Source organism: Carassius gibelio, chromosome A1 (genome assembly GCF_023724105.1).
Source record: "Carassius gibelio isolate Cgi1373 ecotype wild population from Czech Republic chromosome A1, carGib1.2-hapl.c, whole genome shotgun sequence".
NCBI lineage: Eukaryota > Metazoa > Chordata > Actinopteri > Cypriniformes > Cyprinidae > Carassius > Carassius gibelio.
In genome coordinates this window covers 13,711,431-13,725,854 of record NC_068371.1, presented here as the reverse complement: position 1 = coordinate 13,725,854, position 14,424 = coordinate 13,711,431, and the positions used below count along the sequence as shown (strand labels likewise).

The following is a 14,424-nucleotide window of genomic DNA, read 5'->3' as shown; positions in this document are numbered from 1 at the left end:
TATTATCTTGGATGAATAGAAAGATCAAATGAACAGCATTTACTTGACATATAAATATTTTGTAACATTAGAAATTATAGATGGTGCTTTTCATCAACTGAAAGCATCCTTAATAAATAAAATATGAAGAATAGTGTGTTTCTGCTGCTTAGTTTCCTATATTCCCATATAATGCAATGATATTCAGACATTTATCAGTCAGCAATACTGTAGAGATGTCTACATGATATTTCAGAGTTGAAGTCTAAGGCCATTGATTCTCATTGACAAGAAAACAAACCTCTTTTAATCAGGTTGAAAACATACCTCTTACAGTGCTCACTGGACAGGCCATTTTCAAGCCAAATTTTGAAATATAGTTTGATTAAAAAAACAACAAAAAAAACACATAACTAAACCAAAATTGGCACACGCAAGAAATCAAAAAAATCTGCAGCAACTGCGTGATGCTATCATTTCAATGTGGACCAAAATCTCTAAGGAATGTTTCCAACACCTTGCTAAATCTATGCCACGGAGAATTCAGGACTAATACTAATTTCATAACTAAACCAAAATTGGCACACGCAAGAAATCTTGCAAATCTCAAGAGGTTTGTTTGGTGTTTGCATTCATGTTGGCTTGTGTTTGTTTTGAGGACTTTCCCATTAAGATCAACAAGCCCTTTCTCTGTCAATAACTCTTACAGGTGACTGATTCTGATGTGCAGATCGATAACCACAGTCTCTGCAATTTACGCACAGCATCGTCCTTTAGCAAACGCATTCCCGGCGACCTTCATTGAATTGTACTGCTCACAGACACTGAGAGATGAGCAAAGACATTTTACGAGGTTATTACAGCAAATAGCGCCACAGGGTTAGTTGTGGTTTAAAGTGGAACGTGAATCTTAGGGCATCCCCCAGCGATGAATTATACATTATACATTGACAGCTTGTGTGAGATGAATTGTCCTTTGCTGTGTGAAGTCACATTTTCTAATGCATTCAGCTCTTTTGTAGAATTAGGCAATTGGGTAATTGTTGATAATAATTTAACGGCATTTTGAAATGTTATGTTATACTAGATACTAGATACTAGAGGATTTTTAAAGGTCATTGAGCAAGGAAGTTAAGCAAGTTGGTAAAGATACCATTCTGTCATTCAGCAGGGGTAAAGTAAGCATTATTTTTGTCTTAATTTTACCTGTCAGAATACTGTATAATAATTATTGCTCCTGATATACATTTCATACCATGTTTTGGTTATCGCCACATTTCAAATGTCGGATTAGAATGTTCAAGAAGCTTAAACAACAGAGAGCTGATGTGATTGCATGTGACATGAAGGTAATGGCTTTTCAAATTATTTTCCCCACTCTCAATTAGCCTGTGTGAGGCTCAATTAATTTAGCTCAGCGAGGCCTCTTACCTGTGTATACAGTTTCAGCCTTTACTCATAGTCAATGAAGTGACCCATGTAGATGGTTCACACAACTCTTTGCTGCTTAAACAGCCAAGAAATAGCATTTATGGACTGAAATTACTCTTTTCTGACATAAATCAGTGACCCAATTTTTTTTTTTTTTTTTTTTTTTTTTTTTTTTTTTGGCCTGTTTAATTGAGGTAGGGCTGTATTTAATTCAACTCAGAAAGTTAGCTTTGCTAACTTCCTAATTGGAGAATTAAATAGTTTTTTATTGTTACAGCTCTCAGTTTAAAATTGTACCAATTGCGCAGGTTTAAGAATGTCATTAATTAACATAATTTTCTGTAAAGTTGCTTTGCAATGATGTGTATTGTAAAAAGCGCTATACAAATAAACTTGAATTGAATTGAATTATATGATATTGTTAATAAAATCCATATACATATGTATGTATTTTTATAATATACTTTTTCAATAATATATATATATATATATATATATATATATATATATATATATATATATATATATATATATATATATATATATATATATATTAAAACTTTTTCAATAACCTTTTTTATAATAAACATTATTATTTTATATTATTATTTATTTGTTTATATGGACAGTACTCATAAAATATTGTATCTTCTATTGTATCTTGTTGCTTAAATGAGGAACAATAGAGACATTGAAGAGATCTCATTTGTGACTTTATTTGTTAATTTCCAACTCAATAATTGGAAAATTAAATTGTTTTCCACTATAGCTTTTAAATAAACAATTGTGCCGGTAGCCCAGGTTTTTGAGCATCAGCCACATTTATATTATATTATATTATTAGACATTTTTATATTTTGTTTTTATTTTACTTATATTGTTGTTTTTTTCTGACACCACAGATGGTGCAGGCTTTTGAAGGCATTGTCACTGACAATGTATTATTATATTATAATGTATTAAATTACATTTACATTTATTGATTTAGCTGACGCTTTTATCCAAAGCGACTTACAACTTCTATATACGTCAGAGGTCACATGCCTCTGGAGCAACTAGGGGTTAAGTGTCTTGCTCAGGGACACATTGGTGTCTCACAGTGTATTCGAACCCAGGTCTCTCACACCAAAGACGTGTGTCTTATCCACTGCGCCAACACCATGATTATAACACTGTTTCAGGCATTTGAGATTTGTAAATTATTCATAATTTTTTTCCGCTGTTCGTTAGAGGGAGAGACTGCTAGTCAAGTGTGTAAAACAGTACATTGGTAATTGTTGGTAATTTTTCACCTACTAAACAAATGCTAGTATGGTATTGCACTGTTTCTTCTCTGCAATTTAGCTGCTAGGAGATGTCTGTGTAATACCTGCTAAGATAACAGTAGAGTCATCTTTTGACCATCAGGGAAGACTTTTATGATCAGAAGTCAGAGATATCAAGTAGGAATATTCTACATGTGTCTTTGAAATAAAGTCATGGCATGGCTTGGTAGCTCAACCTTAATCATCTGGAGATGTTTGAGGTACTAGGGGTTGCTAATGTTGCAGCTAACACCTAGTTTAGTGGATTAGATTATTGAGGCTGTGAAGTGGCCGCATATAAGTTTTAGCATGGCCATTGTATTCTTTTACTTGGTGCCTGCAAGTTTTCGTTTCAGCTGAGAGCATTTCATAATTCAGTCATTCATTTCGCCTGCATTTTTCATGCAACAGAAGTGTTCATGGCCAAGAGAAAAGAGAGATATACTGGAGGACTGGGAATGGTTATATTACACAACATAAAGTAAATCGGAATATAGCAGGTGATACATAATTCAGCCTGCTACTGTCATTCATTATTTTTCCTCTCAAAGATTTAGGTCATTTGAGTAAAATGCAGTAAAATATTCACTGTTTTTCATTCCTGTACAGCGAGTAACTGAATAAATAAAAACCTGCTGACTGATGGGATATATTTTTAATTGTAATGGTATTGTAATTTCCTTTGCATTGCAATATATATATATATATATATATATATATATACACACACACACACACACACTCTGCCCACTTTATTAAGTACACCTTTACAATTGCTTGGTAACACAAATTGTTAATCAGCCAATCACATGGCAGCAACTCAATGCATTTAGGTCAGGTCAGGTGCCGCACCGGTCAGCTTAGAACAGGAAACAGAAGCTACAATTCGCACAGGCTCACCAAAATTGGACAATAGAAGACTGGAGTCGGATGAGTCTCGATTTCTGCTGCAACATTCGGATGATAGGATCAGAATTTGGCGTAAAGAACATGAAAGTATGGATCCATCCTGCCTCGTTCTCAACGGTTCAGGTTGGTGGTGGTGGTGTAACGGTGTGGGGGATATTTTCATGGCACACTTTGGGCCCCTCAGTACCAACTGAATACTGACCACGTCCATCCCTTTATGACTTCTGATGGCTACTTCCACCAGGATAATGCACCATGTCACAAAGCTCAAATCATCTCATACTGGTTTCTTGAACATGACAATGAGTTCACTGTCAAATGGCCTCCACAGTCACCAGATCTCAACCCAATAGAGCAGCTTCAGGATGTGGTGGACTGGGAGATTCACATCATGGAGGTGCAGCCGACAAATCTGCAGCAACTGCGTGATGCTATCATTTCAATATGGACCAAAGGAATGTTTCCAACACCTTGCTAAATCTATGCCACGGAGAATTCAGGACTAAAATACACAGACTAGATAATTAAAAGAAACAAACGGATGTGCACTAATCAGAAGCCATAGCAAATAATAAGCAAAGGGAACACATTTTAATCATGTGATGTATTCATAGTGGAGAAGTGAGTTTTATGGTCATACGGACCTGGGAATGCAATGCCCACATGATAAGTCACATGATTGTCTGCTGTAAATAAAATGTCATATGCTTGGAATATGCTCTATGCATGGGAGGTAGCCAATTATATTTCCTAAAAAAAAAAAAAAAAAAAAAATTAAAAGCTTCAGGTCTATATTCAATCATTGTGTGAGTGCCTTACCAGCTGAAATCATTTGTCAGTGAACAATTCATCTAAAATAATATTTAGACATTTTATTGCATAACACATGAAGTTTAAACGTCTGAGGGAAGGGGGTTATGCCTCGCTTTGTGAGGCTTCCCAAAGGTTTTACACCGTTTTCCCTTAGATTAAAAAACTTGCCACATTGCAGCCATGTGTACGGTACTTAATAACGTATGTTTCTGCTGCAGTCATTGAGGTACATTACCAACGTGGTGACAGAGTGACTCTTAGAACAATTACTTTTAACTGTGACTCCATCTCGATCTGGACTCGTCCTTGACTCCTTTTTATAAGAATAAAGGACCATCTGCGGCACACAGAAGCGCTCAGGGCCTATTATTACTTAAATAAATGAAGGGGTAATCATGGGTCAGTCGACTGCAGCAAAAGTAGAGTGAGAAACTGGGGACTCACTGTCGTAATGAGAACAGGAAATACGCTTACAATACAAGATTTCTTTGGCATCGGTTGTGTAGATTTAATCTGTGTGCATGCATGCTGCTCTTGCTGTTTATGCAGTCAGTGCACGGTATGTGGATTTATTGTACATAAAGTACTGTAACTTTGACCTAACATCTTTACAATTGCCCAAATGACTGCAATGCACAGACTCTAAACCACAATTTTAATTGTTTTGTTCTTTAGAAATTTTCAGATATTTCTGAAATGACGGCTGTATGCATTTTTACATGGTTTATTACATTTAAACAATAACTGCTGATGTTAAAAGATGTAATCAAATCATGTCATATGTATTTCATTTTGTATTTATTTATTGTAATCTTACTGTGTGTGTGTGTGTGTGTATATATATATATATATATATATATATATATATATATATATATATATATATATATATATATATATATATATATATATATATATATATTAATGTGGTTCTTTTGAATTCTCTATTTATAATATATGTATTTTTTTATCACAGTATCAACAAAAAGTATGACATGTAAGGTGTGTTCTCTATTTCCTTGTGTTTTTGGTTCCATTATATTTTGTCAATCGTTTAATCATAGTTTTCTTTGTGACCTAATTTTTCTGAGTTATCTTATTCGTCATTATATTCACTTATTTATTAACTCATTGCTTCCTTTGCTTGCTCTGTTTACTTAAGCATTCAGTTATCCCTTAATCTCTGTCCATTCTTGAGTATTTTGTAATTAAAGTCTGTCTCCTAGAATTATTCCTCATCGTGAGAGTTTTTATTATACCATGCTAGGTGACAGGAGAATGAACCAAAACCAAAACAGTGAAAGAAAAAAATAAATAAATAAATCAAGACAGAACAGGGTGTTGTGTGTATCCGTCTTACAAGTGTGTGTGTGTGTGTGTGTGTGCAACCCTTCACATCTGTTTTATGTCTCTCTCATTGCTTATCTGTAATGAGCTGTTAAAAAGCAATTTGAAGATGAATACGTCCGCTCTAATGTGACTCTGATAAGATATAAGAGATACAATTTTATAAAGAGATGACAGCAGAGGCGGAGCAATTAGTCCGAATGGAAGATTTCCAGAAAGCAGCAGATGCAGGCTGATATGAGCCGGTCCTCAGAAGTCCTCTTTTATTTAGCATTTGGAAAATACAAGCAGCCAGTAGTTTTTTATCCCTATCTGTGAGAAAGCCATCTGTCCAAACCCCTCTCGTCACTGTGTTCATTATGATTTAACAGCACTGATTAAACAAGTGTTTGGATACACTCAAAGATGTCCACAATAATGAAATTAGTGCCTGCAGACATGAATGATTGCACAAATCATGTGTCTTGTTGAGGAGAGGTGTGCATCTGCTTAAAGTGATCAAACATGAATGTGATAAAACATTTTTTTTTAATTGTTTTGTATCATATATTTATATTTTCATTCAGCAATAATGCATTAAAACTGATTAAATGTGATAGCAAGAACATTTGTAATGAAAAAATAATAAGTAAATAAATAAATAAATAAATAAATAAAACATTGTTTTATTATTATTATTATTAAATTGGAATAATAAGTCACAATACTACTTTTTTACTGTGTGTAAAAACTAAAATGTTTGTATCTTTTTGGTAAAATAAAAACAGCCTTCTTGAGCATCAGAGATTTCGTTAAAAACATTAAAAACAATACATAGATACATTACATATACAAAACAGGTCTTTTAAACTGTAATAATCTTTCATAATATTACTGTTTCTTACTCTTTGTAAAAGGCAAATGTTTGTATCCTTTCAATCAAATAAATGTAGACTTTTGAGAGCTTATGAGATTTTTAAAAACATGTTTTAAAATTATTACAGACCATAAACTTGAACAGTTATAAATCCGAACATACCTCAAAATCTAAGTGTAAATACACATATATAATGCAAATTATTGTAGAAAAGAAAATAATTATTAGTTTTGATTCTTTCATTTGTTCCTCATCTCTGGCAGTGATATTAAATGAAGCTCAAATGTTTCTCTTGGAAGAAAGTATTTGCTAAATGCATAAGCATAAACAGACTCATAAGGAAAAAGACCAAAATGCAGATCTCACTTAAGTTTTAAATTATGCTCAGATCCCAAAGTCTGCAATCAAACAACATCAATATGAAATCGCTAGATTGTCACATGATTAAATTATCTGCTATCCACATTTCTTTTATAAACTCTTCCTGAATGGCACCTTTTGAATCATTTTCAGGAGAAACATCTGAGATGTACAGTCTTCTCCATCTCAAAACCTGTATTAATAAGCAGCGTTGAGGTTTCATTGGTGTTTGTGCTGTGCCTGGACTGAAGGGTGTTAGATGTGTATTTGCATGATTTACTCCATTGTAATTATCTGAATGGTAAAACGGCTCTTCTGGTGCTGAGTAATGAATATGTTGTTTTACATTCATCAGTGTGATGAGAAGGTAATTACAGTTATTTGGTCAGGTGTGTTTCAAAGGGGGCAATGCAATCAGCATCTAGATCAATCCACTTTAATGAAACGTTTGATTATACAGACAGATGACCCAATGATAAAACTAATTAGCCTTTGCAAATGGCAGAATCTTCAATATGAAAATAAAAAAAAATAAATGCTTTAAAGGGTTGTAGAGCTTCCTCAGAAATACTTATCTGAAATCTATACTGTAAAAAAATGACAGTGAATTTAACAGTAAAAGACTTTTTAAATGGTTAACGGTAAATTCCCCTACAATATACGGTGAAAAACTGTATTGATCATTACATGTTATTTTATGGAAGTATGCAGTTTGGTGGTTATCAGTACAAAGGCACAAAACAGGTTTGAGTACTTCAATAGGTTGGTATATCAACATTATATCAGTTAATGAAATTGTGGTATTTAACTGTAAATTTAAGTTAAAACCATAAACCATAAAACCAAAAAAATGTTGCTACCATATTTTATACTGTAAATTTTACGGACATTTATTTATTTTATTTTTTTCTTTACAGTGTATTTTTTTAATTTCTCACTTAAAGATTAAATAACTATGCTTAAAATTTCACATTTTAATGGTATGCATCAATTTATTATGACACTATTTGGTGATTTCATTTAATAATAATAATAATAATAATAATAAACAAAATAAATATTAATAATATTTTGTCAGTATTCATTCATGTATTTTGTTGCTATTTGAGGATTTCAGTTTACTTAAAATTAAACATTTTCTCAGTATGTATTGATTTATTTTGTCACAATCCAATGATTTCAGCTCATTCAAAATGTATATTTTGTCAACATTTACTGATATATTTTGTAACTATTTGAATTTATTTTGTCACTCGTCTTTGATTTTAAAGAAGAAAGCTAATCATATAGGGTTGGTATATTACTTTTTTTTTCTTTGAACTGTTCCAGATAATGTGGTAGATTTTCACAGAAAATGAAAATGACAAGTCACAATAAAATCATTTTCCAAATCCAAATGTCCCCCATTTGAGGACAAACAATCAGCAAGGGTCTGTTAAATCAGCACCTCGGGGCATGAATGCTTGAACTGGAAAATGTAGTCTTGAAAGACAAGCTGGTCTGTATTTATCTGAGCAGATGCTGCAGGCTGTGTCTTTAATAAATCTTCGCCTGTGGCTGATAAAGTTAAAGCAAGTCACTAATTTGAGAACCATATGCTCGACTGGCAGTGTTTCAGAAGCTTCTGTTTGCATCACATAATTTGAAATCCACTTCATTTGAGAACAAGTTGAGAATATGGCCCAACGGTGTAAGCCTGCTTTTTGTTTAGTACTTTTAAACATGGACTGAGAAGATTTTTATCGATTTTATTTGTTGTATACTTAACATGTGGTTAATGGTTAAGCATGTGACCATGGTTTCTCGAGGGAATGAGACACTGCATTGGAGGATACTTTGGGAACGACCCTTCAACGTGAGCGACTCTGAACCATGTGTGTAATCAGTCCAATGGATGGGCGAAATGTCACAGGTGGGGTAACATAGCGACCAGGAAGCTTAAAAGCATGTGCAGTGAAACCAGCGTTAGCCTCTAGGAATGAAGCTAGTGCTGGCAGGGATGCCAGAAGCATGCAGCATCTCATTCCCTCAAGAAACCGTGGTTACATATGTAACCTGAGACGTTCCTCCTCAGGAACTCGAGCTGCATGGGAGGATGCTTTGGGAATGACTATACCCACACAGCCAGACTTTCAAATCTCTGCCTAGTGTGGAAGAGCACAGCTAAAGCGAGAGAAGGAGCCAGGAGCCTGACAAGTAATCGTTTACATCAACCCAATGGCCATACTTTGTTTTCAATTCAATTCAATTAAATTCAAGATTATTTGTATAGTACTTTTTACAGTACAAATCGTTACAAAGCAACTTTACAGAAAATTATGTTTCTACAATATTTAGTAATAGGTTATATGTGGTGACTGTCAGTTTGTGCACGTATGACAGGATTTGTAGAGAAATCAATACAAGACGTAGTCTTGTAGCACCTCAACATTTTGAGTTAATTTTGGTCCATTTATATCTAGAAAAAACAGTTTCTGTGCCATTCTCTACATAAAGATTTCTGTGGAGACCAGAGGTTAAAAGGCCCCCCTTAGGAATTTCAGTCTGGTTCTGGTAGGTGGGGGAAGTCAATCCAAGGATCTTGTTTATTACTCTCATGGGTTTACATGTAATGTCCAGCGTTGCATCTCAATCACTTGCCCCAAATTTGACAATCTCTTCTCCGAATTTAAATTGTCAATGGTTGTTCTAGTGGTGTTAATGTTGAAAGCTGTTCTGTGAAAGAGTTGGTTGGTTATCTTGCTACGGACTTGTGGCACGGAATGATTTATGACTTCCTGTTGCCTTTCTGAGGAATTTGGCTCGTGTTTCAACCACAGTCCTGATCGACTCTTTAATTTGTCTGATTCGGGTTAGATACACTACAATTATTATTATTATACATTTGTATACATTTTATTATTATGATTTATATTACTATGTGTGTGTGTGTGTGTGTTATTTCTGTACCACAGTATCTATAATTATTTTTATTTATATTTGTCTCTTTTTCAGAATTCTTTCTGGAGTTGCTGGACAACTCGGAGAAGTCACTAAATGCCATGTTTGTGCGCACATATGGCAAACTGTACACGCACAACTCAGAGATTTTTGAGGACCTGTTCTCAGAGCTCAAGCGTTACTACACCGGCGGTAACGTCATCCTGGAGGAAGTGCTGAATGACTTCTGGTCGAGACTTCTGGAGCGCATGTTTCAGCTGCTGAACTCTCAGCACACCTTTACTGATGACTATCTGGAGTGTATCAGCAAATACACTGACCAGTTAAAGCCCTTTGGAGATGTTCCGCGCAAGCTCAAGGCTCAGGTCACCAAGGCCTTCATTGCGGCTCGCTCGTTCGTTCAAGGACTCATGGTGGGTCGGGAAGTGGCCAATAGAGTGGCAAAGGTAAGGCATCTATTTTTACACAAGTCTTCCCGCTCATACTCAGCTTTCACCTGATGTCTAGACAGGTCAGTGGCCTTCAGCGTTTGATGATGAAGTAGACCTCTTACTGCGCAAGAGATTTGAAGAAAATATTGGTGAAGCAGAGAAATACGCTAAACTGTGATAAAAAAAAAAAAAAAAAAAAAAACGATGATTTTGAAACTATAACATTGATTTATATACCAGGGTCATTTGACATATGCATTATTATAATTATTATTAATATTAGTAATATATAATATCAATAAGTATTATTAGTAATATATATTTAAATTATAAAATATTCTGGGATTGTTTTGTGTCAACGTATACTTTTATTAATATTATTATTATTATTATTAGTAGTAGTAGTAGTAGTAGTAGTAGTATTAGTAGTATTATTATTGTAAAAATAATAATAATAATAATAATGATAATAATAATAATAATAATAATAATAATAATAATAATTATTATTATTATTATTATTATTATTATTAGTTATTTTTGGTCAATAAAATTTTATAAATACATAAAACATAAACACATATATTTTGTAGGAGCCATTATTTCATATGTATTTTTAGGGTTGCATGGGTTGCATGCTTACATGAGTGTTAATTCATTTTAACACCACAGAAGCCGTGTTGCGCTTTGATGTGACAGTGGCACGCTGGACAGGTTATAACATCCATGATGATGCCCTGCCGAGCTGTGGACATTTTCAGAAGGGAAGATGAAAGCAATCGGCTGGCAGCCGCAGCGGGCATCTCTGCTCCATTGCACAGATCTGGCTTTGATGGCTCGTCTCAATCACATTTTCCACTGGATGTTTATGCTGTTTAATGGCTTACTGGATGATTAGAAGAATTATTGACAGATTTACTCCTGAAAAAGCCCAGAGAATGTAGTGGGGCAGCCAGGTCTGCAAAGATTTTAGAGCTTTTGCACTTACTAGATATGCTGCTTTTTTACTAGATATGCTGTCATCTGTGATGCCAAATGTAGTGAGGAAGTGGCTGTTGTTTTAGTGCATGATAATGACTTCTGTGATGTCCAATGTGTCAAGCACATCTGGTTCAGAGGTCACCTTAAAGGGTCGAGGGCAAAGCCATATAGCAAATCATATGTGTGTGTTTAAAACAAAAAAGAAAGGGAAAATGATATTTCATTATTTTTTTTAAATAATTACTGAAATTTGATTTGTATATAATATATTACTGAAATCTGCCTCTGATTTGCAACAGCTGTTTTAACACTCAGATACAACTTGTAGAAACGACAAACAGGTCCAAATAAATGTTTGAATTTATGTTTTTGTAACTTTGACAGAGTTCACTTAAGTGTGATTGAAAGCATGAGTGGGATTATTCTTAGCCAATCAGTCTGTATTGTCTCTATTGGCACATCTGTCCAATCTGGAGCAGTAGGAAGAGCCATAAAATACATTTCTTCAGTAATAACATATTATTGTCATTAGGAGAAGTGTTCTTGAGAAATGCTTACTGAGACCGCAGATTCTTGAAATAAAGAGTTTATAATTTCTCTGTTGGGCTCTGTAAATGTCTGCTATTAACAATGTATTACAGGCAAAAGGTATTTTGCACCAACATTGCACTAATTTAACTGTTAAATATTTTAGCACATGAAGAGGGTCTATAAAGTAGGCAAAACTATTGATAGGCTACAAAATGCCCCCCCCCCCCCACATTTTTAGTAAATCTTCTTAAACCCAAATTATTAAATTTGTTACTTGAAACATTTAACTCAAAGTATCTCAAAATGTACAGTTTGTTGAGGACGGATATGTAGTATAACTTGTAGTAGTATAAGAGTCAGGGTTATGCAAGGGTTAAGGGTGGGATTTACCATTGCTGTTGTTGTGATTATTAATGTTCTTCGGATTTATTTATTTATTTATTTTGTGTAATGAATATTAATTTTAACGTTGATTGCTATTGATTGTTTCTTGATTTTTGCATTAAAAAAAGCAGGATTGTAAATAATGAGTCGATACAAATCGTGGTTGCAGTGAACCAGAAAGCAGAATAAATAATAAATAAGACATTACATAAACAATTATAATAATACAAATAATAATAATAATACACATGCATATAAATATACAAATAAATCATATTTTAATAATAATTACATTAGTATATATATATATATATATATATATATATATATATATATATATATATATATATATATATATATATCATATAATCTTTTTTTATTGTTGTGCATTCTTTATTTATTTTTCATTTTTATTTTTATTTTTTATAACAGGGAACTTGCATATCTATTTTAATATGTATAATAAATATGTAATATACACTATATTTCCAAGCCTGGTCTCAACTACTCTAGGTTTAACTCTCTTGTAGTAAACCAGAAAGAAGAACAATTTAAAGAATTGTAAGCTTTTCATTTTCATAGACATTGCCAAGAAGTGAAGCTTTCTCAATGATGTCGTAATTTAGAACTAGTGCTTCAGAAAGAGACCCCTTTTTTATTATACTGATACCTAAAACCTTAATTTTTCTTAAATGTTTTATAGCTCTAAGTACATTATATGGTGTTTAGTTAAATCAGTTTATAACCAGTATTAAGGTATGATGTGTGTATTTTTACAGATAACAAAATGTTACTGGATCACAGGTGCATATGTGAGTCTCCCTGTGCTGTACTGTACATCAGACAGACATAGCTAATGGCTGTGTTTTGATTCACTGTGTGCTGTGTGCTAATGGAGCAGGGCTGTTTTCACAGGACTCTGACCTGTTCCAGGTAGTGATGTCGCTGACCTGATATAGGAAACCCGAAGAGGAACACGCACAAATGTTGTTTACATGCAAGAAAGTGCTCATATATCCAGCCTGATGCTGTAGTCATGCTGATATTTTATTGGTAGCCTCATTTTTCTATGAAAAATTATGTGCTTTGCTACTACTTTTAAGAACTCAATGCTCCTGCTGTTCAGAACACTAATGGTTTGTCATCAGCTAGATTGGATTTATAAACAGAAACATAAAGGAGATAAATTAAAGGTTACAGTTTTAACTAAAAAAAATGGCAATATATATATATATATATATTAGGGGTGCTCCGATCACGATCGGCCGATCGTTATGCGCATCTCGTCAGTAAAGCCGGTTATTTAATCGGCGGTTAATTCCATCAGGTGCGTGATTTCACATAGAGCAGCTGTTACTACACAGAGCCGTTGTTAATAGAGAAGATGTGCAAATCCACTTAATTGTAAGCGTTTATTGGCGCATCTTCTCAGTTAACAACGGCTCTGTGTAGTAACAGCTGCTCTATGTGAAATCAGGCACCTGATGGAATTAACCGCTGATTAGAAAACCGGCTTTACTGACGAGATGCGCATTAACGATCGGCCGATCGTGATCGGAGCACCCCTAATATATATATAGTGAAAGTGAAAGTGAAGTGACATTCAGCCAAGAATGGTGACCCATACTCAGAATTTGTGCTCTGCATTTAACCCATCCGAAGTGCACACACACACAGAGCAGTGAACACACACAGTGAACACACACCCAGAGCAGTGGGCATCCATTTATGCCGCGGCGCCCGGGGAGCAGTTGGGGTTCAATGCCTTGCTCAAGGGCACCTAAGTCGTGGTATTGAAGGTGGAGAGAGAACTGTACATGCACCCACAATTCCTGCCGGCCCGGGACTTGAACTTGCAACCTTTCGATTGGGAGTCCAACTCTCTAACCATTAGGCCACAACTTCCCCCTATTATATATATATACGAGATGAGATGCGCATAATTTTATTATATATATATATATATATAATAAAAAATTGAAAGTGCACATATGAATATTGATATCTTTAAAAATAGGGTTTATTTTGTTTCTTCGAACTATAATTTAGATTATGTTATAATGATATGATATGATATGAAGATTTTTTATCTAACTGCTGCATCTGTTCTTGTTTTTAAGTATGTGAATCTTTTTTATGTCATTATGCATAAATCATC

At 34.0% G+C, this 14,424-nt stretch overlaps 1 protein-coding gene across 2 annotated transcripts in view; it reads left to right on the top strand.

The window, feature by feature from the left end:
* LOC127996712 (glypican-6-like) overlaps positions 1-14,424 on the top strand; it is a 247,772-nt gene that overhangs the window by 140,256 nt on the left and 93,092 nt on the right. For both annotated transcript variants that reach the window (XM_052591977.1, XM_052591971.1), the window contains exon 3: positions 9,994-10,385. In XM_052591977.1, the coding sequence (XP_052447937.1) occupies positions 9,994-10,385 (392 nt within the window). The remainder of the gene's footprint in view (positions 1-9,993; positions 10,386-14,424) is intronic.